This window comes from Corvus moneduloides, chromosome 27 (assembly GCF_009650955.1).
Source record: "Corvus moneduloides isolate bCorMon1 chromosome 27, bCorMon1.pri, whole genome shotgun sequence".
Taxonomy (NCBI): domain Eukaryota; kingdom Metazoa; phylum Chordata; class Aves; order Passeriformes; family Corvidae; genus Corvus; species Corvus moneduloides.
Genome location: NC_045502.1, coordinates 5,548,590 through 5,571,284, shown reverse-complemented (window position 1 = coordinate 5,571,284; position 22,695 = coordinate 5,548,590). Strand labels below are relative to the sequence as shown.

The 22,695-nt window shown below is 50.3% G+C and overlaps 1 protein-coding gene across 1 annotated transcript; it reads left to right on the top strand.

Annotated features, from left to right (window-relative positions):
• Positions 1–2,273: 2,273 nt before the first annotated feature.
• Positions 2,274–22,408, top strand: LOC116435486 (zinc finger protein 2-like). The gene is given in 7 exon segments (XM_032091822.1): positions 2,274–2,391; positions 2,866–2,927; positions 3,079–3,210; positions 3,348–3,427; positions 3,575–3,680; positions 3,985–4,074; positions 21,067–22,408. Coding segments are annotated over 7 exon segments (1,512 nt in total). The 3' UTR covers positions 21,991–22,408.
• Positions 22,409–22,695: the final 287 nt, after the last annotated feature.

The window sequence follows — 22,695 nt, the reverse complement described above, 5'->3', positions numbered from 1 at the left end:
TTCCCACCCCAAAGCACCCCGCACCCCCCCTTCTCCCTTCTCCCCTAACCTGACCTCCCCCTCACATCCCCTCTCCACCCCTCCAACCCCCCCAGACTGCCCCACAACCACCCCGATCCCCCCCCGACCCTGCCCGGGCCCTGCCGCCACCGGACCGCGCCTCTTCCGCTCCCTAGCGCCGCCTACCGGGGGGGAGGACCCGCGTCCCGCTGCCTTGCCAGGCGCCACTGCCTGCCCGGCCGCGCTCCCTCACGGAGCACCCCCGCTCCAGCCACGCCACGCCCCACCCACACACTCAAGGCCAGCGGCGTCTCCGTGTCCCTGCCGCATCCCCCGACCTCGCTGCCCCTGGCCACGCACCTTCCTCTTCTGCCTCATCTCCGACACGACAGCCCTGCTCAGCCCAGCCGGCTTTCTGTCTTCTCACTTTTACTGAAATCCCTTTGCAAGAATAAAACTCTTACGACTTTCCATCTCCCCACTGTAGTCCGTTTCCTCCCATCAGTTCTTGCCAAGAGGCCGTTCCCTTCCGTGGGAAGCAAAGTGATAGGAATGTGACACGGATTCTCCAGGTCAGGGTCAGTGGTGTGGACCGCCAGAGCCAACAGCGCACAAGTGAACCCTCTGCGTGCTGGCACCACCCGAGAACCGCATGGGGAGAGCAGCTGGACTTCCAGGAACACACGATTGGACACAGAGATTTCCAGCGGGGTGGGAAAGGCAGCACAGGAGCTGATAACTGGGACAGGAACAAATTCTGAGGGGAGTGGGCTAAGATGGGGAACCACCAAAAGCAATGGTGCAAGGACTTGCTGTGGCCATGGCAGTGTTAAGGAACCGATCAAATGTGACATTGCAGAGTCCCTCTGGGAGAAATCCCAAGGCCACAGATTTTAGCTGCTGGGACTCGAGCATATTCACAGCAGCGGCTCCAGTGACTCCAACTTGAGTCCCCATGGAACCACTCACACAGTCACACCAGGTTTCCTCACTGCTTCAGCCCCAGGTTTGCCATGGCCGAGTCTCAGATGTCTTGTTCCACAAAGCCATTTATTCATGGTGCAGTAACACAGAAACAGCTCGAGCTGCTGAATCCAAGCAGGACCCCAAACAAAGCACCCCTGGGCTCATGTCATTTGTCCCACCATTTTCCCGTTTTTATTCACGTTTCCCACCCTTTTCCCCTCAAGTTTCCCACCATTTTTGGCCTCATGTTTCCTGCCTTTTTTCCCTTTATGTTTCACACCCATGTTTCCTCCTGTTTCCCTTCTTTGTCCCTCACGTTTCCTGCCCTTTCCTTCCCTCACATTTCCTGCCCTTTTCCCCCTCACATTTCCTGCCCTTTTCTCCCCTCACATTTTCCACCCCTTTTCCCCATCACGTTTCTTGCCATTCTTTCCTCCTCACACTTCCTGCCCTTCTATCCCTTCACATTTGCCTTCACTTTTTCCCTCACATTTCCCCCATTTTCTCCCCTTCTCTTTCACACCCTTTCTTCCTCTAATTTCCCATTCTTTTTGCTCACGTTTACTGTCTTTTTCTTCCCTCACATTTCCCGCCCTTTTCTCCCCTCACCTTTCCCGCAATTTTGTCCCCTCATATTTGCCATTTTTTACTTCACATTTTCCACCCTTTTCCCCCTCATGTTTCACACCCTTTTCCCCTCACATTTCCCCCCGTTTTCTCCCCTCCTGATCCTGCCCTTTTTTCCCATCATGTTTCCTGCCCACAAGTCTCCCTTTCCTCTTGAGTCGTCCACTCATGCTGGGTGTCTCCTTGTCCATCCACCTGGCTGTCATCACAGGCCTTACTCTCCTTTGTCATCCATAAGGTTTGGCAGCTCAGGGCTCTTGCTTTCTTTCATTGCTGGTTTTAGTCAATTGTTCATAACTCAACCTGTGACCTTTCACTTTTTAGCCTGCAGTTCTCCTCTCCATCCTGCTGCAGGGGAAAGGGGAGGGGGAGTGCGAGAAGGGAGCAGTGCATGATTTGGAGTGTTTCAGTGGGAGCACCATAGTGGGGGAACTGGGGTGTCACAAAGGGCCCCCTGTGACCCGCCACCTGCCCCTAGCAACAGCTGGAAGGGTTTATTGACGTGGAACCAGCGCCCAGCCTGCAGTGTCCGGCAGGACAGCGACAGGACAGGACGGGAGCACACAGCTGGCGAGAAGCCTGCTGGTTTTAGCTCACGTCTTGCCCTGCAGCAGGGAGTTAGATATTAAACCAAACCTTCCCCCTTGCCTAGACTCAGAACTTCTTCTCTGTTCAGTAGAATGGATAAGAGACCCCCAAGACGGCCCAGGGTGGCCTGGGAGGAGGACGCGGCTCCTCAGGAGAGCAGCTCTGCAGCGGAGCCCGTTGAGGTGACCATGGTGCAGCCATTGCAGCCCAGTGAGTGAGGGGCCCTGTGGGACTGGGCAGGGCTGGGATCAGGTTTCCCCGGCACACGGGCAGATGGGGATCACAGGGGTGGGAGTGATGCCGGAGTGCCAGAGCTGCTCGGGGCAGGACACCAGCCCCGGCACAGCCTGTTCCGAGGAGGGGGAGAGCAGAGGGGGCCCCAGCTGCTGCTCTGGGGCGTGGGCAGCGAGGGTCAGTGGCTGGCAAGAGGCAGTGGTGCTGTGGGATGCTGGACGTGTCCCTCTCCTCTGCCAGAGTGCTCCTCAGCCCGGGGCACTGGGCATTGCCCTGCCATGGTGTGCTCCAGCAGGGCAGCTCCTCTGATGGGCATCCTCCAGTCGGGAGCTGCACTGAAAGGCCGTGCCAGGGGAGTGGGCACAGCATGGGCAAACGGCAGATCTCTTTCCTCTGCTCTCTCCTCTCCCCGCACCCTCTTCAGCTCTCTCTTCTCTCCCCCTCCATTAGATGCTGTGTATGGACAGGAAGCCATGGACTTCATCCAGGCCTTTGCCAGCAGCCCCGACCAGGTACCCACGGCCTGCTGGACAGCGCCTGTGCCCGGCCAGGGGTGCTGGCTCTGCAGAGCAGCTGCTCCCACAGGGCACTGCACCCTAAGGGCTCTGGTCCTACTGGAGGGGTGTCCTCGCTTTATGCTGCCCTGTTGTCTCTGTCCTCCAGCTCCAGGATGAGGATCTGAAGCTCAAGTTCCTCGACAGCATCTGTATCCTGTGCAGAGCTGCCAAGGACTGTGGCTTCTGCAAGGACCTGGACGCTTTCTACCACAAATACAAGCTGGGAGAGAAGATCCAGGTGAGGGGGCACCCGGCAATCTGGGGAACGGAGCAACAAGCCTCAGCAGCCTGTGAGGGCAGTGCGTGGGCAGGGCAAGGCTCTGGTGGCACTGGGTGCTGGAAGCTGCCAGATTGCAGACCAGCTGTGCTCTGCAGGTGCTGCTGCAATTGGAGCCCAAGTACGAGATTTGCACGGAGGTGCGGCGGCTGGCCATGCTCGCTATTGCCGGACTGAGGTACCGGCCCATCACACCTGCAGACCCCTGCCCAGCACTCTGTGCCCACCTGCCCATCCCTCCTGGAAGCCCAGCCCCAGTGCTGCAGGAGACCTTGAGACACTGCTCCCAGCACCAGTGGCCAGCTGGGCCCCTCTCTCTTTGCAGCACGCTGGGGACGGTGCTGGAGAACAGAAGAAAACTCTTAAGACTCTGCTTCAACAGCATCTTTTTCCTTCCTCCAAGCGGGGAAATGACGAGCCGGGAAGCATCTGTGTATTCTCGGCTAAGTGCTGGGTGAACTGGAGGAGCCTCCAGTCTGTCCAGGCTGCTCCCGACCACCCTGTGCTGCCTAAGGACCAAAGATCCAAGGCAGGCCACGGTCTCAGCTTCGCTTTCCTACCCTCATCCCTTCATGCCTTGCCAGGCTCCAGCCACCTCCGGCAATGCCGGCTGCTCTGCCCCTCAGCACACGGCCTGCTCCTGTGTCCCTCCCGTCACACTGGAACTTCAGATCAGTCTCCTGGGAGTGGGAGGGACAGCAGAATCACGGCCACTGCTCTCTGTCGTCGTTGCAGACCCTGTATGCCATGGACACCATGCTGGAGGTGATGGTGTTCAGCTCTCCTGCCTCCAAAACCAGCAAGATGCTGCAGGACATCTTGGAGGTCTGGCCTGTGCACAGAGTGGGGGTCAAAGGACTGTTCCTCACTTAGGAGGGGAAGGAGCCCGGGCTTGTGTCCAGTCTTGTCCTGGCTCCTGCCAAATGAACCCTGTCCCGGCCAGAATCAGGACATTCCCCCAGTGCTGTGCTCAATGCCGGCTCCTCTGCAACACCAAAGACCTTCAGCCTTGTCACTGCCCAGAGGGGCAGTGCTGGCCCGGCCGCACAGCTCGTTTTCCCCACAAGTTGCAGGAGGTGAGAACGCAACACTTGCAAACACTGACTGCGAGCCACAGCGCCGGCTGCGCACCATTAACCTCAGCTCTGGGACCACTGTCTGCCCCAAGCTCCGGGGGATGCACTGGGAGCCCGGCTGGGCTCTGCCCTGGGGCCACCCTCCAGTGACAGCTGCAAACAGGGAGCATTTAATTGCCACCAAGAACCCAGCCACGCGTGGAGGGGAGCGTCAGGGTTCCGTCAGCTTCCCTAGCATCCCCACGGTCTCCAGGGCTCCCCGAGCTTCTGTGGTGTCACAGTGGAGCCAGGGTTCCATCAGCTTCCATAGCGTCACCACGGTCTCCAGGGCTCCCTGAGCTTCTGTGCTGGTGTCACAGTGGAGCCAGGGTTCCGTGTAGGTCCCCAGCATCACAAAGGCTCTCCTGGGAGCCACGGGTCACAAAGCACCGTGGGTTCTGTGCAGCCCCGCTGTGTCACAGTGGCCGCTGGCTTCCACAAGCCCCCGCAGTGTCCCAGTGGGCCCGTGGCTTTAGGAGTGGGTGGCTGGCAGTTGGTGCCCCGCCAGCGGCTGGGGGAGAAGCAGCAGGGACAGCGTGCGGACAGTGCCATGGCCACTTCTGTGGCCACTCGTGTCTCTGTCCCAGGCACAGCCGTGGTGTGGAACACCGGCTCCGGCTCCTTTGGTTATGCAGGTGGCAGTCTCGGCCTGGAGCATGGCTGCTCCCGGGGGACACTCTGGGGCAGGAGGCTGCTGGAGATTCATCCCCACACGCTGCAGCTCCTTGTCATGAGGTGCTCGGAGTGATTCTAAAGGCTGTTCCCACCAGGCACTTCTCTGGCTTAGAGCTGTTGAGCTGTCAGCAGGAATGCAAAGGCCAAGCTCGTGAGCCTTTTGTCCTGGTGCCTTTCATGTGTGAGCAGTCCCTGGTGCCGTTGTCTTTGGATCCTGACTCTGCGAGAGGGAAGGCTTAGCATGGTGCCTAGAGCTGAGAAGGAAAGTGCCCAGAGCAGCGTGTGTGCTGCTGCTTTGAGGGCTGCACTTGAAGTTGTAGGCAGCAAGAGCTTTCTCAGCTGGCCCTTTTGTGAGCCCTGCTTTTGCCAGATGGCTTCAAGTGTGTGGCGGGACTCTGGGAGAGGGAAAAGATTTGTTAGGGCAAAGGAGTTCATCTTGCTCTTGGAGTGTGGGTGCAAAGAAGAGTCTGCACTTGGAAGGGGAAGATTAGGGAAATCTTTTTGCCCTGACACCGTTGATTTGAGCGTGGGGAAGTTTCCAAGTTGCCTCTGCCCTTGGGGTGCTTTCCAGCTGGGCTCGCAGTGATTCTTCCTCTGCAAGTGGGCAGCGCTATCATGTGCTTGTTTCGATGGGCACTGACAGTGCCCAGCAAAAAGCCAAGCGCTCCGCTGGCGCGGCCCCAGTCGTGTGCGAGCAGTCAGTGGAAGAGCTCGGCTGTGCATCCTGCCTCTTGGAGACATAAAGGAATGGGATCCTGCATGCAGCAGGGAAGGAGGAGGAATCGTTTCGCTGTTGGCTGTGCAGTTTCTAGGCTGCAAAAGAAAAGGCAATTCCAGCACGGCCTCTTTCTTTAGAACCTTTTCCGTGCCATCAGCTGCTCAGCATGTAAGTCACACCCTCTGAAATGCATCCAAATCCCTGAAGATATGCTTTTTCTCTCAAGCTCAGTGTACCATCTTACCCTCTCATTTTTGCATATGCCAAACCCCCTTCCAAACATCCAGCAGCTGCTTGTCAAGAAAAAGTCCTAGAACAAAAAGCCACTGCTGGCTTTCATAGCCCCTTTGCTGTCTAGGAACTAGAGGAAACAAGCTAGCGATAGGCACTTTCTTTCTCAACTCCATAGAGCGCATCCTTCTCTCAAGGTGGCAGAGTCCTTGGTGGAAGTGAAGCATCTCCAGCTGCAGTTCAGACTGAGGGATGTGCTGATGCCTTTTCCTGGTCTTAAAATCAAGAATCACACATGGTTAGAAGGGGAAAAGGGATTTTACCTTGGTATTTATTTTTGGGATCCTTAGGTATACACGTGTAGGTCATACGCATCGAGATGCACCGTGCTGAATCTATCTCTGTCTCTGTCTGTGTTTCCCTCCCCCCCAACATTGGGTATAACATGATAGGTTTTACTAATTAGCATATCTATCAAAGATTCCCCAATGAGAGACTCAAGTGAGCCCCCTTCCCCAAGGAACCTTCCCCTGGATGGTTCTATCTTGGTTTACAGAATGTGTTCTGGAGAGGACCTTGGGGTCTGCGGCACATTGATCCCTAGCTACAAAGCTTCTAAAATGTTTAGTCTTTAGCTTGACAAACAAGTCCAAGAATGTAGGCAAAAAGCACTAGGAATACAGAAGTTTTAAAAAAGGTGTAACAGGGGTATAAAAGAAAAGGCAAAAATCTTCATGGCATCACTTCCCCCTTTTAGAGACTAACAAACCTCTATCCTTCTAGTTTTTTCTCTACTCTATTTTTTACCCCCAGAGCCAGTTTACACAACCAGCTGCTTCACAGGAAATTACGCAGATAATAACTACAATTACAACTATTATGAATATTTCTTTTACCCAGGCCCAGTTTGGTAACCATGAGGTGAGGGTATCAAAAATATGATCAAATTTTAAGGTGTTATTTCTAGAAGCTACTTCATGTAGAATTTGCGTTCTCTTCCAAATTTCATCCAAGTCTTTCTTAAGTCTTCTATTAAAATGCTAATCAATGGCCAGTGACACTTCCCATCTAGGGGCGGTAACTGAGTACAGATTTAGCAATCACTTTTATTAAGAATTTTGGAAACATTTTGGACCACAGTCTTATGTAAATCATGGGGTGAACCCTGAATCATGGTTACCAGTTGGGCAAACAGCAAACATGTAAAAAACAGTTTAAACTGCATCTTTCTGATTTGTATCAGTCTCTGTTCTTGGTGATTTCGGGAGCAGAAGCTTTCTTCACCCTGGAGTAGTGAATCCGCGGTCCTTTGCCAGCAACCTTGACCGCAGTAAAAGTGGTCAGCAAAACTTGGAATGGTCCCTTCCACTTGGCTTGCAAGGGGTCGCTGTCCCAGCACTTGATGTAGACCCAGTCTCCAGGCTGGAACGGATGAGCAGGTGTGTCCAATCCTATTGGTTTGGAAAACACGACGAATCCCTGGAGCTTCTGCAAAGTGGAACTCAGAGCCATTAAATATTTTTGCAAATCATTTTTACCTCTCATATGAATTTCCCCTGAGATATGTGGAACCTGGTATGGCCTGCCATATAATATTTCATAGGGACTGATGTTGTCCCTTCGCCTTGGCTGTATGCGGACTCTTAGCAAGGCTACAGGCAGGGCTTGAACCCACGTCATGGATGTCTCTTGACAAATCTTGCAAATCTGGGTTTTGAGGGTTTTCATGAGTTCAACTTTGCCACTTGCTTGGGGCCTGTATGGTGTGTGCAGGTTCCAGGTAAGTCCTAAAATCCTGCTAACTTCCCCAACCACTGTTGCAACAAAATGTGGTCCCCTATCTGATGACATTCCCAAAGGAACCCCAAATCTTGGTATTATATGATTGAGCAAAGCTTTCACTACTTCTTTTGCTGCGACAGGGGAAAGCCTCAGGCCATCCACTGAAGGTGTCAACCAGTACCAGTATATACCTGCATCCCTCTTTGTGTGGCATCTCAGCAAAATCTATTTGCCAATAATCTCCTGGGAGATCTCCTGTCTTTGTCACTCTTAACACAATTCTCTTGCTTGTGTCAGGGTTGTTTCTACAGCAGGTTTCACACTTGCTTGTTACAGATTGTACAGTATCAGTCATTCTTCTCCCTATTACTACTTTCTTCAAATGTTTTAAAAGATTTTCTGTTCCCCAGTGGGTACTTTCATGCTCTCGTTGGGCAATTTCCAGAAGGATCAGGGGTGGAACAACGACTTGTCCTACTGGGGTAACAGCCCACCCACCTTCTTTGATTTCAGCCTTAAGGAACTTAATTAATTTGTGATCCCTCTGATTGTATTTTGGGGTAAATGATGACAAATCTATCTCTTTCTGTGGCACCACTGCAAAAATGCCTTTTTCTGCAATCCCCCTGGCTGTTTCGTCAGCAAAACAATTTCCCAGTTCGGGGGCTGTTTTCTCTTTTTGATGACCCTTGCAGTGCATGATTGCCACTTCCGTAGGCTTCCAAATGCTCTGTAAAAGTGCAAGAATTCGTTTAGCATGCTTAACTTCATTACCTTGAGCAGTCAGCAGGCCACGTTCCTTCCAAATAGCTCCGTGGGCATGAACAACACTGAAGGCATATTTGGAATCAGTCTGTATGTTCACTTTCTTCTCTTCACTCAGTTCTAGAGCTCTCGTTAGTGCAATGAGTTCAGCTTTCTGTGACGATACATCTGGAGGCAAGGCTTTTGCCTCAATGATTTTATCTGAGGTGGTTACAGCGTAACCGGTCATCCTCCTACTGTTTCTCATGAAGCTGCTCCCATCAGTGTACAGTTCCCAGTCTGGATCTTTCAAAGGAACATCTTTCAGGTCTGGTCTGCTGGAATAAGTTTCCTCTATTGTCTGCAAACAATCATGCTCAGGCACACGTCAAGTAATGTGGATGATAAAAACATCGCAGGGTTTACCACAGAAGTTGTCTTTAGAGTAACATCATCCTGTTCCAACAACACAGATTGGTATTTGAGCATTCTGCTAGGGGAGAACCAGTGTCCCCCCTTTTGCTCCAGCACATTTATCACTGCATGGGGTACATACACAACAATGTGCTGCCCAAGGGTGAATTTACGGGCCTCCTGTATCAGAAGGACTGTTGCTGCCACAGCTTTCAAGCATCCTGGCCAACCCTGGGCTACATTGTCTAGTTGTTTTGAGAAATAGGCCACAGCTCTTCGCTGGTCTCCAAGGTGCTGTGCCAGTACCCCCAGAGCAACATTCAGTCGCTCATGTGTAAAGAGTTCAAGAGGTTTAGTCAAGTCCCGCAGCCCCAGAGCTGGGGCTGACATCAAGGAATGTTTCAGCTGTTTAAATGCAGCTCTGGCATTCTTTGTCTAAATAATTGTCCCTTTCTCAGCTGCTTTAAGGACCTCATATAAAGGTCTCACCAGTATACCGTAGTTGGATATCCACAGGCGACACCAACCTACCATTCCCAGGAAGGCCTGCAACTCCCTTACAGTATGGGGCTCTGGAAGTTGACAGATGGTTTCTTTCTGTTCTCTGCTGAGTTGTCGATGTCTACAGAAAATTTCCAGGCTCAGGTATACCACTGTTTCCCTGGCAACCTGTGCCTTCTCTTTCGAGACCCGATACCCACTTTGGCCCAAAAAGTTCAACAGACTGACAGTGAGCTCGATGCAGTCATCTCGTGTCTTGGCCGCTATCAAGATGTCATCAACATACTGGAGCACTGCTCCTCCTGGTTCTTGTTTCCTCCAGTCCTCAAGCTCCTTTGACAGCTGGTTTCCAAATATGGTCGGGCTGTTTTTGAATCCTTGTGGTAAAACTGTCCAGGTGAGCTGGGTCTTCCTCCCTGTTTCTGGATTCTCCCACTCAAAAGCAAAGAGTTCTTGGCTATTCTTATTCACAGGAATGCAGAAAAAGGCATCCTTGAGATCTAAAACAGTGAACCACCTTAATTCATTTGTTAATGTTGTCAAAAGTGTGTAAGGATTTGCTACCACGGGGTGTATGTCCTCTGTTATCTTGTTGATTTCCCTCAAATCCTGTACCAACTTGTAGCTTTTACCATCAGCTTTCTTTACTGGCAAGATTTGTGTGTTGTACCTGGATTCACATTCTACTAACAACCCAAATTTGAGAAACTTTTCAATCACAGGTACCAATCCCTTACGAGCTTTTAATTTCAGAGGATATTGTCTTTGTCTTACTGGTATAGCCCCTGCTTTGAGTGTGATACTCACAGGTTCAGCTTTTTTGGATTTCCCAGGAGAATCATTGGCCCACACTATTTGAATGACAGCCTCTTCAACTTCTTTGGGAATTTTTCCATGGCATTCCTGTACAAGTATAGCAGCTGCTTCGATAATTTTAGATTCTGAGATTATAGCTTTCACTCCCCCCTCCTTGGAAAACTTAATTTCTGCTTCCAGTTTTTCCAATAAATCTCTGCCCAATACTGGCATTGGGGAATTTGGCATATACAGGAACTGGTGAGTGACCCAGTGTTTTCCCAATTTAAATTTTAAAGGTTGGAAAAAAGGCCTTGTTTCACTTACCCCTGTAGCTCCAGTCACATCCACAGTGTCTTGACTCAGTTTACCTTTTAAAGTATTTAACACAGAATATGTTGCCCCTGTATCAACCAGAAATTCAACATCATCATTTCCCAGCTTAGCTACAACCGAAGGCTCTGCTGGAGTAGTTACCTTCGGTCCCCGTCAGTCCGTATTTACAGTTAGTTCCGAAACTGGGGGCTTCTTTTCTGCTCGTGATGGACACTCATTTTTCCAGTGCCCCCGTTTTTTGCAAATTGCACATTGGTCCGCAGATAGGGGAAAAGGGGGACCCCTTTTTGATGTCTCAGATGACTTTTCCTTATCATACCTCTTGTAGTGGGGTTTATGATGTTTGTCTGCTAAGTCCCTGTTCTGGTGTACCTTCCAGGCTATAGTCAACAATTTACTTATGTCCGGTGGCCCATCTATCTTTTGCAGCTTTTTCTTTATGTCATTAGCAGATTGACCTATAAACAGGTAAGCCAGGTGGATCTGCTGCTCAGGTGAGTCAGGGTCTAAGGTAGTGTATTTTTGTGCAGCCTCTTTAAGCCTATTTAGAAACTCTGTGGGGGTCTCATTTGGATTTTGTTTGATTTCATATAACCTAGCCTAATTCACTGCTTTAGGAACGGCACATTTTAACTCAACAACCACCCATTTTTGGTATCACTTCAGCTTTTCCATCTGTTCTGGGACATTAGGATCCCAGTTAGGGTTCACTAGGGGGTAGATATCATTAACTGACCTTTGAAGACTCCCAGTTGCAATTTGAGTTTCTATAGCAGATATAGCAGCTTTGTTGACCATTTCTCTCTCTGTTTTATCCAATAATTCATCTAGCATAACATTTAGATCACCCCAATCTGGGTTTTGGGATTTTATGGCCATTTCTACACACATAGCTACTCTCTCTGGGTTGTCCCTGTACTTCCCAATTGAGTTTTTCCACTGCTGTAATTCTCCGACAGAAAATGGTACTTTTATATAAATGACTCCTTGATTTCTCACAGCCTGTCTCAGAGGTGCTTCTAATACAAGTTCTTCCTCCCCCCTTTATCTGTTTTGGACCTTGTGTGTTAGCGACGGGACTGACTGCTCTCATAGCTTCTCGGGCTATCCTGCCCCTCCTTCTACCTCCCTTCCCGTGAGAACCATCTGTATCAAAATCATCCTATTCACTTTTAATTGAAATTTGTTCATTGGTTTTAAAACTTGTTCCAGGCAAATGTTGATCAGGAACTGTCTCGCTCTTTGCGGCAGTAGAGGGGTAGGGAGGCAGGGGCTGCAAGCAGGTTCTCCCGTCCCTGGCTCTGTAAGAGCCGCCTGGGTCGGGGCCATCCCATCTGCCCTCAGCTTTAACACTGCCTGTGCCGCGGGGTGGGGAGAGCGAGCGGCTCCTCCTGCCTCTGGCTCGGAAACTTGCGCTTCTCTGTACTGGGGAATGCCGCCGCAATTGCCCGTGTCCATTTCTACCTTCACTTCTGTGTTCAGGGTACTCGGGGAAGGGCGGCCAACCTGCCCCTTCCCCTCCTCCTTCCCTGTCTCTGCCTCTGGACCGGTTAGGGGGCGGTGGCCAATCCACTCCTTCTCCGCCTCTGGGACGGTCAGGGGGTGGTGGCCAATCCACCCCTTCCCTGCCTCTGGAAATTCAGGGGGCGGTGGCCAATCCACCCCTTCCCTGCCTCTGGAAAAGTCAGGGGGCGGTGGCCAATCCGCATCTCCCCTACCTCCGTGCCCGCCCTCCGCCCCTGACGAGACTGGGGGTGGGGGGGCCCAGCGCCGCTCCTCCGGCTTGGGGCTGGCCGCCTGCTCCCTCCCCTGCCCCCGCTCGGACAGCGGCAGGGACAGCGGAGGCAGCGGAGGCGGTGGCGGCGGAGCCACCGCTCCCCCATCTCTCTCCTGTGCAGGCTGCCCCGGCGGTGGAGTCGGTGGCGGCGGTGGTGGGGGAGCCACTGCTCCCCCATTCCCCCCTTGTGCGGGCTGCCCTGGCGGTTGAACGGGGGGGAGACCCCCCCATTGCACAAAGCTGGTGCTACCATATCTGTATCTATCATATTAATTTCTCTGTCCATATTAGTATATGAGTCAGCTTGCTGCGGCTTTTTCTTTCCCTTTCTCTTCCTTAAAGTCATTTCCATATTACTTTTGTCTACCACATATGCTTCTTCCCTGTTCAGATACATAGTAAAAAGTTCTGCATACCTTAGTTCATCAAACCTACGTAATGATCTCAATTCTACCATCAGGTCATTAATGATGTTGTTTTCTAAACTCCCATAGTGAGGCCAATTTCCTTGACTTAATTTTAAAGTCGGCCAAACCCGTGTGGACAGTCTGAGCAATTCTCGGGTGTCCAAAGTAGTTTTTCGCCCTGTCAGCCATCTCCAATGTTTTATTATCAGCTCTAATGGGCTGTTAGGAGGGATTTTTTCATTCACACCGCCCATGTTTGCTCACAGAAAGGAAAACTCTGCTAGAGGATGTCACGATCCGCTAATGCAAGCGGGGGTCGTGATGGTTCGTTTATCGATCTCAGAGTGTAAAAGGACACAAGAGATTTCAGTTTTAATCAAAACAGTGCACCTTTATTAAGTGCCCACAACACAGTAATGCAATAGAAGAGAGTAAGAGAGAGAGAGAGAGAGAGAGAAAAACAAAGTAGAGAGGGGGAAAAAGAGGGGCAATAGCTACCAACGGATGAGACGAAGTCCTCGTGGTCTTCCGCCAATAGATTCGTCTTCTTTCCGTGGGGAGATATCCAACTTGGTTATTTCAGAAAGTCCCTTTATAGTCCTTTTCAGAAGCGAGGGGCAACTGGCCAAGAGGTTGGGAAATCTACAGCCATTGTTATGGGGTCCGTTGCTTTGGGAAGCAGGTACAGGACAGACGTGCAAGACAGGTGTGGAGAGGTGTATAGGACAGGTCATTCCTTTCCGCTTCGGCGCAGTCCTTCCCGCCTGGGCAGCAAGAACGGCGCAGTCCATTGTGACCTGCACTAATTTTCCTCAGGAATGCGTACCAGTTCCCAGTGGGCACACCCGTAGGCAACACTTGGCAGACAATCCCACCTCAGCCAGGCCAGGACTGCTGTGTTCAGTCTCTGTCTTCGGCGATGATCGTGAGGCAGATGAGGGATTTTTGGACCGTCTCTTACACCACCCCGTGACTCACGATTGTCGTCAAGCGAGCTCCATCAGCACGATTTCGTAGTGTCGTTGTGAAGTCTTCAGGACTCGTCAATGTTGGTAGCATATCCCGGAAAAGGGTAGAGAACATAAGAAAGGACGGAAAAGAAAAGAGAAGAAAAGAAAAAAAAAGAAGGAAACAAAAGAAAGAAGTAAATAATTTTTTAATCAGAATACACATGTAATTTTTTAATCAAAATACCTCTAGTTCCTTATCACATCTTATTTTAATACTCGTGTAGTTTGTCTCGTGTCAACAACCTTGGGGATGTCCACAGTGGATGGGACGTGGACATCTATTATAGATGTCAATTGTGTTAACCGTTTCATCATTCTCCAATTCATGATGTATAAGACTGCTGATAAAGCAAAACCAATCAAGATCAAAATCAAGAGAACAATGATGGGATGGCACAATTTGTTCAGGACACCTGTAGCAGTGGGTGACCACCCAAAAAGAGTATCCCACCACCTGTGTTCAGCATCTTTCTTTACCCTTTCTAGAACACAATGTATTTCTTTCACATTGTGATGAACAGTTACCAAGGTTTTCTGTCCATTTTTCTTGATCTTTTGCAAAATTTCAATTAAATCTTGGTGAAGCAACAATTGCTTTACCAAAGTAAGGTTCATCCCAATGGGGGTAGGCAATAATTGGTGGATCAGTGTGTAATTGGACTGTAAAAGGTGATAAGAAGTAACTGGGGCTAAATATGAAAAATCACATCCTATGATTTTAGTAAAGTTACAAACACAAAAATCTGAATGATTTTTAGTATCTACTACTAAATTTTCTACAAATACTTTATCACAAGCAGTTCTTAAGCATGCACATCCATTACCTATCTAGACAAGCACTGTTTCAGGAATCTCGTTAGGATGAATTTCAAAATGACAGACATTTTGTTCTGTATCTAAACAAATGTCTTGAGCTCTAATTGCATTACTTTCACAGATAAACCCTTGTTGTTCTCGGACAATACAAGTTTCTAAATTAACAGTTTGCCACTTCTCACCAATTTGACGGGCCCATTCTCTATGCTCGAAAGGATAGAGAACAGCTCCATCATGGTTCAGCCCTAATGCAATGACAGGGAATATCAAATGCACTGAAGCATTACGTATGGTTAGTACAAAGGCTGTGGCTGTGTTTGTGAGGGGATCGTAGGTAAAATTTACTAAGTTCCACCAGGATTGGAATTCTCTTTCAAAATCAGCGGCACTGTCCCAGATTATTTTCCGAATTTCAGTAGGAAAAGTGCCTTCTTCGCCTTCTCTTATAATTGAGGCAGCAACTGACTGCATCCATAATTGAGCCTGGATGCAGCTGAGAGCCAAAGAAACGTTGTTTTGTGTAGCATCAAGTGCGTCAATTATCAATTTGTGGTCATTCATATTTACCTTTTCCCAATTTGGTAATATGTTTGATAACAACCACTGATGGCTTCCCAAGGCTAATAAGGATGACTGTAGTGTTGTTGTATTTTAGTCAAATCTGTAGTTGTGGCAGCCAATTTATTCATTAGTACATCTGAATCAATACTATTTAAGATTCCCAATCCTGTTCCCACAACACCGGTTATGTCTCTTTGCATTCGTTTCTTAGAAGGGTTCCGCTCTTACAACCAGGTTGTCCACCAAACTTCCAAGGAAGTTTGCAGAAAAGGTGAACAAGCTGGCTGAACTTCTGAGACATTGTTTTGCATCAGCAATTTAACTTGTTTGAGGGACTATGCTGGATTCTTCATGTCCCTCGGAGTTCTTCTGTGAAAAGCAAACACAACAGAGTCTGCCACCAAAGGCAGAAAAATTAGAACGATGGAATTATGCAGTGTGTATGTATCCGATGCTCTCTCCCTAGGGCATCAGAGGCTACCCATGCATATTTATTCAGAGGGCTTTTTAGCACTAGTGGTACTTCTCTTAGAGTAGGAAGGTCTACCAAAACAGGTTGTCCAGGGTAGTGTGCAGGATTCTTAGGATCATTTGGTCCCTGTAGTGAGAGTGTTCCCAAGGCATTTAAAACACAATATCGGTTCTTTGTTGGAACAATTCCACACCTCTGGGCATCTTTCTTTGTCAGTGCAGAAATTTGTGCTCCAGTGTCAATCAGAAAAGTTACAGGTGCCTATTTAGGGCCTGTAATAGCTGTGATCATTATATCTCCTGTTTTATTTTTAGTGAGCATTCTCAGGTATACCCATGCTCCGTCTCTTCGCCCACTGACAAGAGACGGAGGGTCTAGTTTCCCTGGTTTTGAGGGAGAGGTCGTTTTGGCTCACTGCACAGACTTTGAGGGAGAGGTTGCTCTGACTCACTGCCCAGATTCTGAGGGAGGAGGGGTGCACTGGGTTGAATTGACGGATTCGGTAGAATGGGTTTTCGGCAGTGCCAGTTAGACACTACCTTACTCAATTTATCAGGGGGTAAGCCATCCATCATATCTCTGGGGACCCCCTTTTTGATGCCTAATAACCACCAATGCTGATGCTTAGGGATCCGTTTTACATTCTCTGCTTTTTCACTATGAGGAGCCCTAATGTACCTGACACCTTTTGTTTTGTCTGATTTTTCCTCTGGGATTTTTATAGGTCCATATTTCCTACTGTAATTAATCAGATCTTCTGCAACCTCACTCCAACCTCACTCCATGTCCAAACTTTGCGATCACCGGCAGGTGAATTCGATTGTGAACCTGGAGGCTGAGGGGGTTGAGTATGGAGTAAACCCAGGATCGGTAGATCCAGTTTGGTCGCTCGGGTTTCCAAGGAATCTATCCAGCCTTTCTACGGGACCTACAGCTGCTATGGTTTTTTGAAGGACAATTGCTGTAGGTTTGAGTGATTCTGGAAGGCCCCGAATTAAAGGGGTCATCAGTTCAGGTTTCACAGGTAATTGCATCGGGGATTCATATCCAGGAGTTAATTTCCTTTTGTGGATCATTTTCAGACAGGCGGCTTTGTGGACGCTTTCTAGAAGTTGATCGGGGGTACCAACTATAGCGAAAGGGTCTCCCCTTTCTAAAGGATTGAGTCCCCCGGCCCAGAAAGCTGCGTGCTGAGTCAGGGACCATGTGCCACGTTTGTCTCCTGTTGTCAAGAAAACTCCATGTCCCCAATATCCACTGGCCTCCTGTTCAGTTAATTGAATTTGGTCTCCTCCAGTGAGGGACACTCGGAAAACATATTCCGTCTCAGATTCATGGGGGAGCCGCCCATACTCCTTTTTTAACCTGGCCAATTCAACAGCAGTGTATGGTATTTGTTTAGTGGTGATATGCGGTTCAAAATCTTCATCATTGATATAATTATATTCTGTTTTAATCAGAGGTCTCATACGAGGGCAGCAGTTTTCCCCACAATTTTTTACTAGTATTAGTTCTTTCTGGGGGTATATTTGGTTAATGTGAGGAGTTCCCTTTTCCTCTGTCTCTTTTAGTGAGTCAGTATTCTGTGAATTCTTAAAATATTCCTCTTTTAAAGCAGTCTCTATCAAATGATTTTTATTCTTCTCTTCACCTAATTGTTTCTGTAAAATCTCCACTAGGTTTTGAAGTGAATCTATGATTGCTTTCTCCTCAGTACATCGCTTTAAGCAATGATCTATAGCCGCTGCAAGGCATGCCCCTAAGACAGAGCAGATTATGGTTTTATTTCGGCCAAATTTAAATCTAGTCTCATGTTGTAAAGAACATACTCTATCAGTTACATTATCCAAATTAAACCAGTTATTTTGAGCCCATTCTTCCCCTCCCGGAGAGGGCCGGGCATTGTGTTTTGCTAGCAGAGCATAAAACGCAGCTTTAACTTTTGCACTAGGGTTTTCAGTCATTTTATGAAGGGATCAAAACCACCACAGGGAGGTAAAAGTTAATTACACACTGCGACACACACAGCTTCACTTCCCTGGGTGGGTGAAGAGACCAAATCTGCTTGGGAGGTACTCCTTAAGTTACTTATGGTTGTCTCTTCACTACACCAAGCAGTCCAAATTCCCACACACACCAAAAAACACAGTTCCCCCTTTTACACTAAGAGATCTTTTGTGAAAAATCTGAAGACAGAGCCCTCAACTGAGTGTGGGGTGCTTTTCACCCAGGCGTGTGCAGTTTGCGGGAAATTCGAGTTACCCCCCTTGCTTTCTAGACACCGCTCACCCTTTTCGGGGTGTCGGGCTAGGTGCAGCTGGAGTGAAACGTCCTTCCCCTATTACAGACTACACACAACCTTGCAACCCCTTCTGTCTGTCAGATCCTGTCCATGACGCCAGTTTAATGTCACGATCTGCTAATGCAAGCGGGGGTCGTGATGGTTCGTTTATCGGTCTCAGAGTGTAAAAGGACACAAGAGATTTCAGTTTTAATCAAAACAGTGCACCTTTATTAAGTGCCCACAACACAGTAATGCAATAGAAGAGAGTAAGAGAGAGAGAGAGAGAGAAAAACAAAGTAGAGAGGGGGAAAAAGAGGGGCAATAGCTACCAACGGATGAGACGAAGTCCTCGTGGTCTTCCGCCAATAGATTCGTCTTCTTTCCATGGGGAGATCTCCGACTTGGTTATTTGAGAAGGTCCCTTTATAGTCCTTTTCAGAAGCGAGGGGCAACTGGCCAAGAGGTTGGGAAATCTACAGCCATTGTTATGGGGTCCGTTGCTTTGGGAAGCAGGTACAGGACAGACGTACAAGACAGGTGTACCGGAGAGGTGTATAGGACAGGTCATTCCTTTCCGCTTCGGCGCAGTCCTTCCCGCCTGGGCAGCAAGAACGGCGCAGTCCATTGCGACCTGCACTAATTTTCCTCAGGAATGCATACCAGTTCCCAGTGGGCACACCTGTAGGCAACACTTGGCAGACAATCCCACCTCAGCCAGGCCAGGACTGCTGTGTTCAGTCGCTGTCTTCGGCGACGATAGTGAGGCAGATGAGGGATTTTCAGACTGTCTCTTACAGAGGAAAGCTCTTAACTCTGGAATTCAGCCTGCAATCTGGCCTTGGAATTCCAATTTCCCAGGCAGTTTATCTAGGTTACTACACAAACACTTCAAAACAGCACTTTAAAATACTAAAAAGCAACTAGTTTTAGCAAGCAGTAAATGCGCGCGCGCAAAAATCTGGTCTCAACAGGATTCGAACCCACAACTCCCAACGTCCCAACCAACCAACCAACCAACCAACCTCTGAGCCTCTCTTGCGGCTGCGTAGGGTGCAGCCTCTGGGCTCCTGGAGGGCGTCCCCTCCTTTCCACAGTTTGCCAGGGAAAAGTTTAAGCTTTCCCCTTTTGTGGGCTTTTATGCCCCCAACCTTTCCAACAACCTTGGAGATCTCTTCCCTAGTGCTAGCACAGCCTCAGTAACTGATCGCCTTTTCACTCACCTCTTTCCGTGCTTCTGCCTTTCCGTGCTTGGTCCTAAAATCCTGGTCACAGTCTTAGGTTGTTGCTCTGGCCCCTCTGTAATTTGCCGGCAAAGAGAGGAGCAAAGCAAGAAGTGTTCCAACCCAAGACTGCGAGTTTCAAGGTCTTTAGGGTCCCTTCGTGGTCTCCAGCAACTGATGCCTTTTCCTGGTCTTAAAATCAAGAGTCATACATGGTTAGAAGGGGAAAAGGGATTTTACCTTGGTATTTATTTTAAGTATCCTTAGGTATACATGTCTAGGTCATATGCATCGAGATGCACCCCGCCGAATCTATCTCTGTCTCTCTCTCCTCCCCCCCAACATTGGGTATAACATGATAGGTTTTACTAATTAGCATATCTGTCAAAGATTCCCCAATGAGAGACTCAAGTGAGCCCCCTTCCCCAAGGAACCTTCCCCTGGATGGTTCTATCTTGGTTTACAGAATGTGTTCTGGAGAGGACCTTGGGGTCTGCGGCACATTGATCCCTAGCTACAAAGCTTCTAAAATGTTTAGTCTTCAGCTTGACAAACAAGTCTAAGAATGTAAGCAAAAAGCACTAGGAGTACAGAAGTTGTAAAAAGGTGTAACAGGGGTATAAAAGAAAAGGCAAAAATCTTCATGGCATCACTCCTCCCAGGTACCTGCAGGCAGTGCCCTCAGCCCTGCTGGACTGGCAGAGGAGCTGCTCCTAAGTAGAGCTGCCTCTTTGAAGCTCTCCTTGGTTGCCAGAAGCTTGAGAGTTCCCTCTGTGCCAGGAGCCCGGCCCAGCTCAGCAGCACAGCAGCAGCACAAGGACTTTAATGACCCTCTGGGCCTTTGGTGTTGTTCACATCAGACTCAGTCCCTCAGAGTGTCTTCAAAATACTTCTCAAGGACTCAAAGATTCAAAGTCCAAAGTTTCTTTAACTTTTAATGGGTCCCATCAGGACACGACTCACGTGAAAGTGTCCCCAGGTTCCAGTGAGAGCAGAACTCTGGAGGCAGCGATGGCAGGTGGGGACAAGCAAGGGAAAGGTGTCTCTGGTGCTGAGCAAAGCTGGCTGTGTTCCATGAGTGCAAAGGGCCAAGGCCTGAGCCCCAGCCCCTGGCAAGGCAGATCCTGTCCCTCCCTCAGTGCTCAGGGCTCTTCCCGGGGCACGGGGGTGGGGATGTGCAGTGCCCAGGGCAGCACCATGGGGCGGCCCCTGCCAGGCTGCTGGGCAGGGACAAGGAGGCACTGAGGCCCCAGGGCTGCAGGGGTCACTTGTCCCCTCCTGGCCTCAGGGCCAGGGCCAGCAGCCGTGGCCAAAGGGCTGCACAAGTTGGCTCTGTCAGGGCCTTGCAGCTGCTGCCCATCCCTCTGCCCTCTGCAGCCCAGGCTGTCCCACGGTGTCCCTGCCCTGCACCTCTGTCCCTGCAGGCTGTCCTCATCCCCCTGGCTGCCCCACCTCGCTGGCCCCTTCCTTTGCTGGCAGCTCTGCGTCCTGCCTGGCTCTGCCTGGCCACACAAAGCCTTGGGCTGCTCCAGACTCCTTCTGGGGGATGTGTTGCACCCCAGCCCTGCCTGGGAGGGAAATTCCTTTCTCCTGGTGCCCACTCTGGGCCTCCCCAGCTGCCCTTTCACAAAAGCCCCTCGGTTCTTTGGGCCCAGCAGTGCCACAGTGGCCCCTTGGTTCCATGGAACGCCACAGGGTCACAATGGTCCCCTTGGTGTCACCAGCCCTGCAGGGTCACAACGGCCCCTGGGTTCCACGAGGCCACACAGGGTCACAGTGGTCTCCAGAGGAAGGGCCGCACTGAGCCCCAGGGTTTCAGGGGCAGATGAGACACAGCCACCAGAGGCCAAGGCCAGCCACATCTGTCTGTCCTGGCAGGTTTGTCTGGGAGCAGCCCTTGGATATTGGGAATCTGGGAGGTGGAATCCCAATTTTGGCCATGGGCACCTTGTTGAGAAGGATGGGTTTATTCCACATGAAAGAAAAGCACAAAGTCCAAGAGCTGGTGTTCATGAGCAGCTTCACAATGGAGAGAAGCCCCACAAGTGTGGGGAATGTGGGAAGAGCTTCAGACGGAGCTCTCACCTGATTGACCACCAGAGGATCCACACTGGGGAGAGGCTCTACGAGTGTGGGGAATGTGGGAAGAGGTTTCAGACCAGCTCCACTCTCCTCCGGCACCAGCAGATTCACACGGATGAGAGGCCCTTCCGCTGCCCCGACTGCAGGAAGGGCTTCAAGTACAACTCCACCCTCATCAAGCACCGGCGCATCCACACGGAGGAGAGGCCCTACGAGTGTCCCCAATGTGGGAAGAGCTTCTCTGACAGCTCTAACTTTATGGTCCACCAGCGCATCCACACCGGGGAGAGGCCCTACGAGTGTCCCCAGTGTGGGAAGAGCTTCAGAGACAGCTCTGACCTGATCATCCACCAGCGCATCCACACCGGGGAGAGGCCCTACGAGTGTCCCCAGTGTGGGAAGAGCTTCAGAGACAGCTCTGACCTGATCATCCACCAGCGCATCCACACCGGGGAGAGGCCCTACGAGTGTCCCCAGTGTGGGAAGAGGTTTCAGACGGACAGCTCCCACCTGATCTGTCAACAGCGGCATTCCACACTGGGGACGAGGCCCTACTGAGCTTTGGTCCTTGAGTGTGGGAAGAGGTTTCACACCAGCTCCCATCTCCTCCTGCACCAGCGGATTCACACGGATGAGAGGCCCTTCCGCTGCCCCGAATGCAGGAAGGGCTTCAACCGCAACTCCCACCTCATCACCCACCGGCGCATCCACACCGGGGAGAGGCCCTACGAGTGTCCCCAGTGTGGGAAGAGCTTCTCCAGGAGCTCTCACTTGACCCAACACCAACGGAGGCACCGCTAAGGGAAGCCCTGCGAGTGCCCCGACTGCGGGAAGAGCTTTGTCCTCTGCTCCAACTCCATCTCCCATCAGAGGAGCCACGTTTGGCAGAGCCCTGGTGACCCACATTCCCTGTGATCCGTGTTGGGAAGAGCCCTGGCTGGTGCTCTCCACGTTCTCCTGGATCCCTGTAGGCACCTGGGTGAATGCAGGGGCAGGAACATCCATCGGGACTCAGATCAACATTGGAGATTCATTGGGAAGAGCTGATTTTTTACCTTTACACCCTAAAATTTTCATCTGCTCTGTCCAATTGTTTCTACTGGTGGTATCAAGCAACCCTGGATGATCTTGGAGATCTTCTGCAGCCTAAGTAATTTCTGTGTTAATCCTACTGAAACAACCAAAATTGGAGTAAAAATAAAGAAATTAAGCCAAGAGATCTAAAACAGTACCATTTTACTGGAATTTGGGGTTCAAGGGGAATATTCGGGAGGATCTGAGTGTTATGGAGCTGTGAAGCCAGGCAGATTGGGGCCACAATCTCGTAGTTGTGCTGGCAGAACGTGTCCACCTGAGCCTGTCTGTTCTCCAGGAATTCCAGTTGTCTGTCCCAGTCCCTGGCCTGGGTCTCCCCCTTTGGGGTGTGACCTCCAAAGTGCCCAAATCGCTGCTGAAGTGCCTGAGCTGCTCTGGGCTGTGGATGTTCCTGTCCCCCAGCCTGTCCTG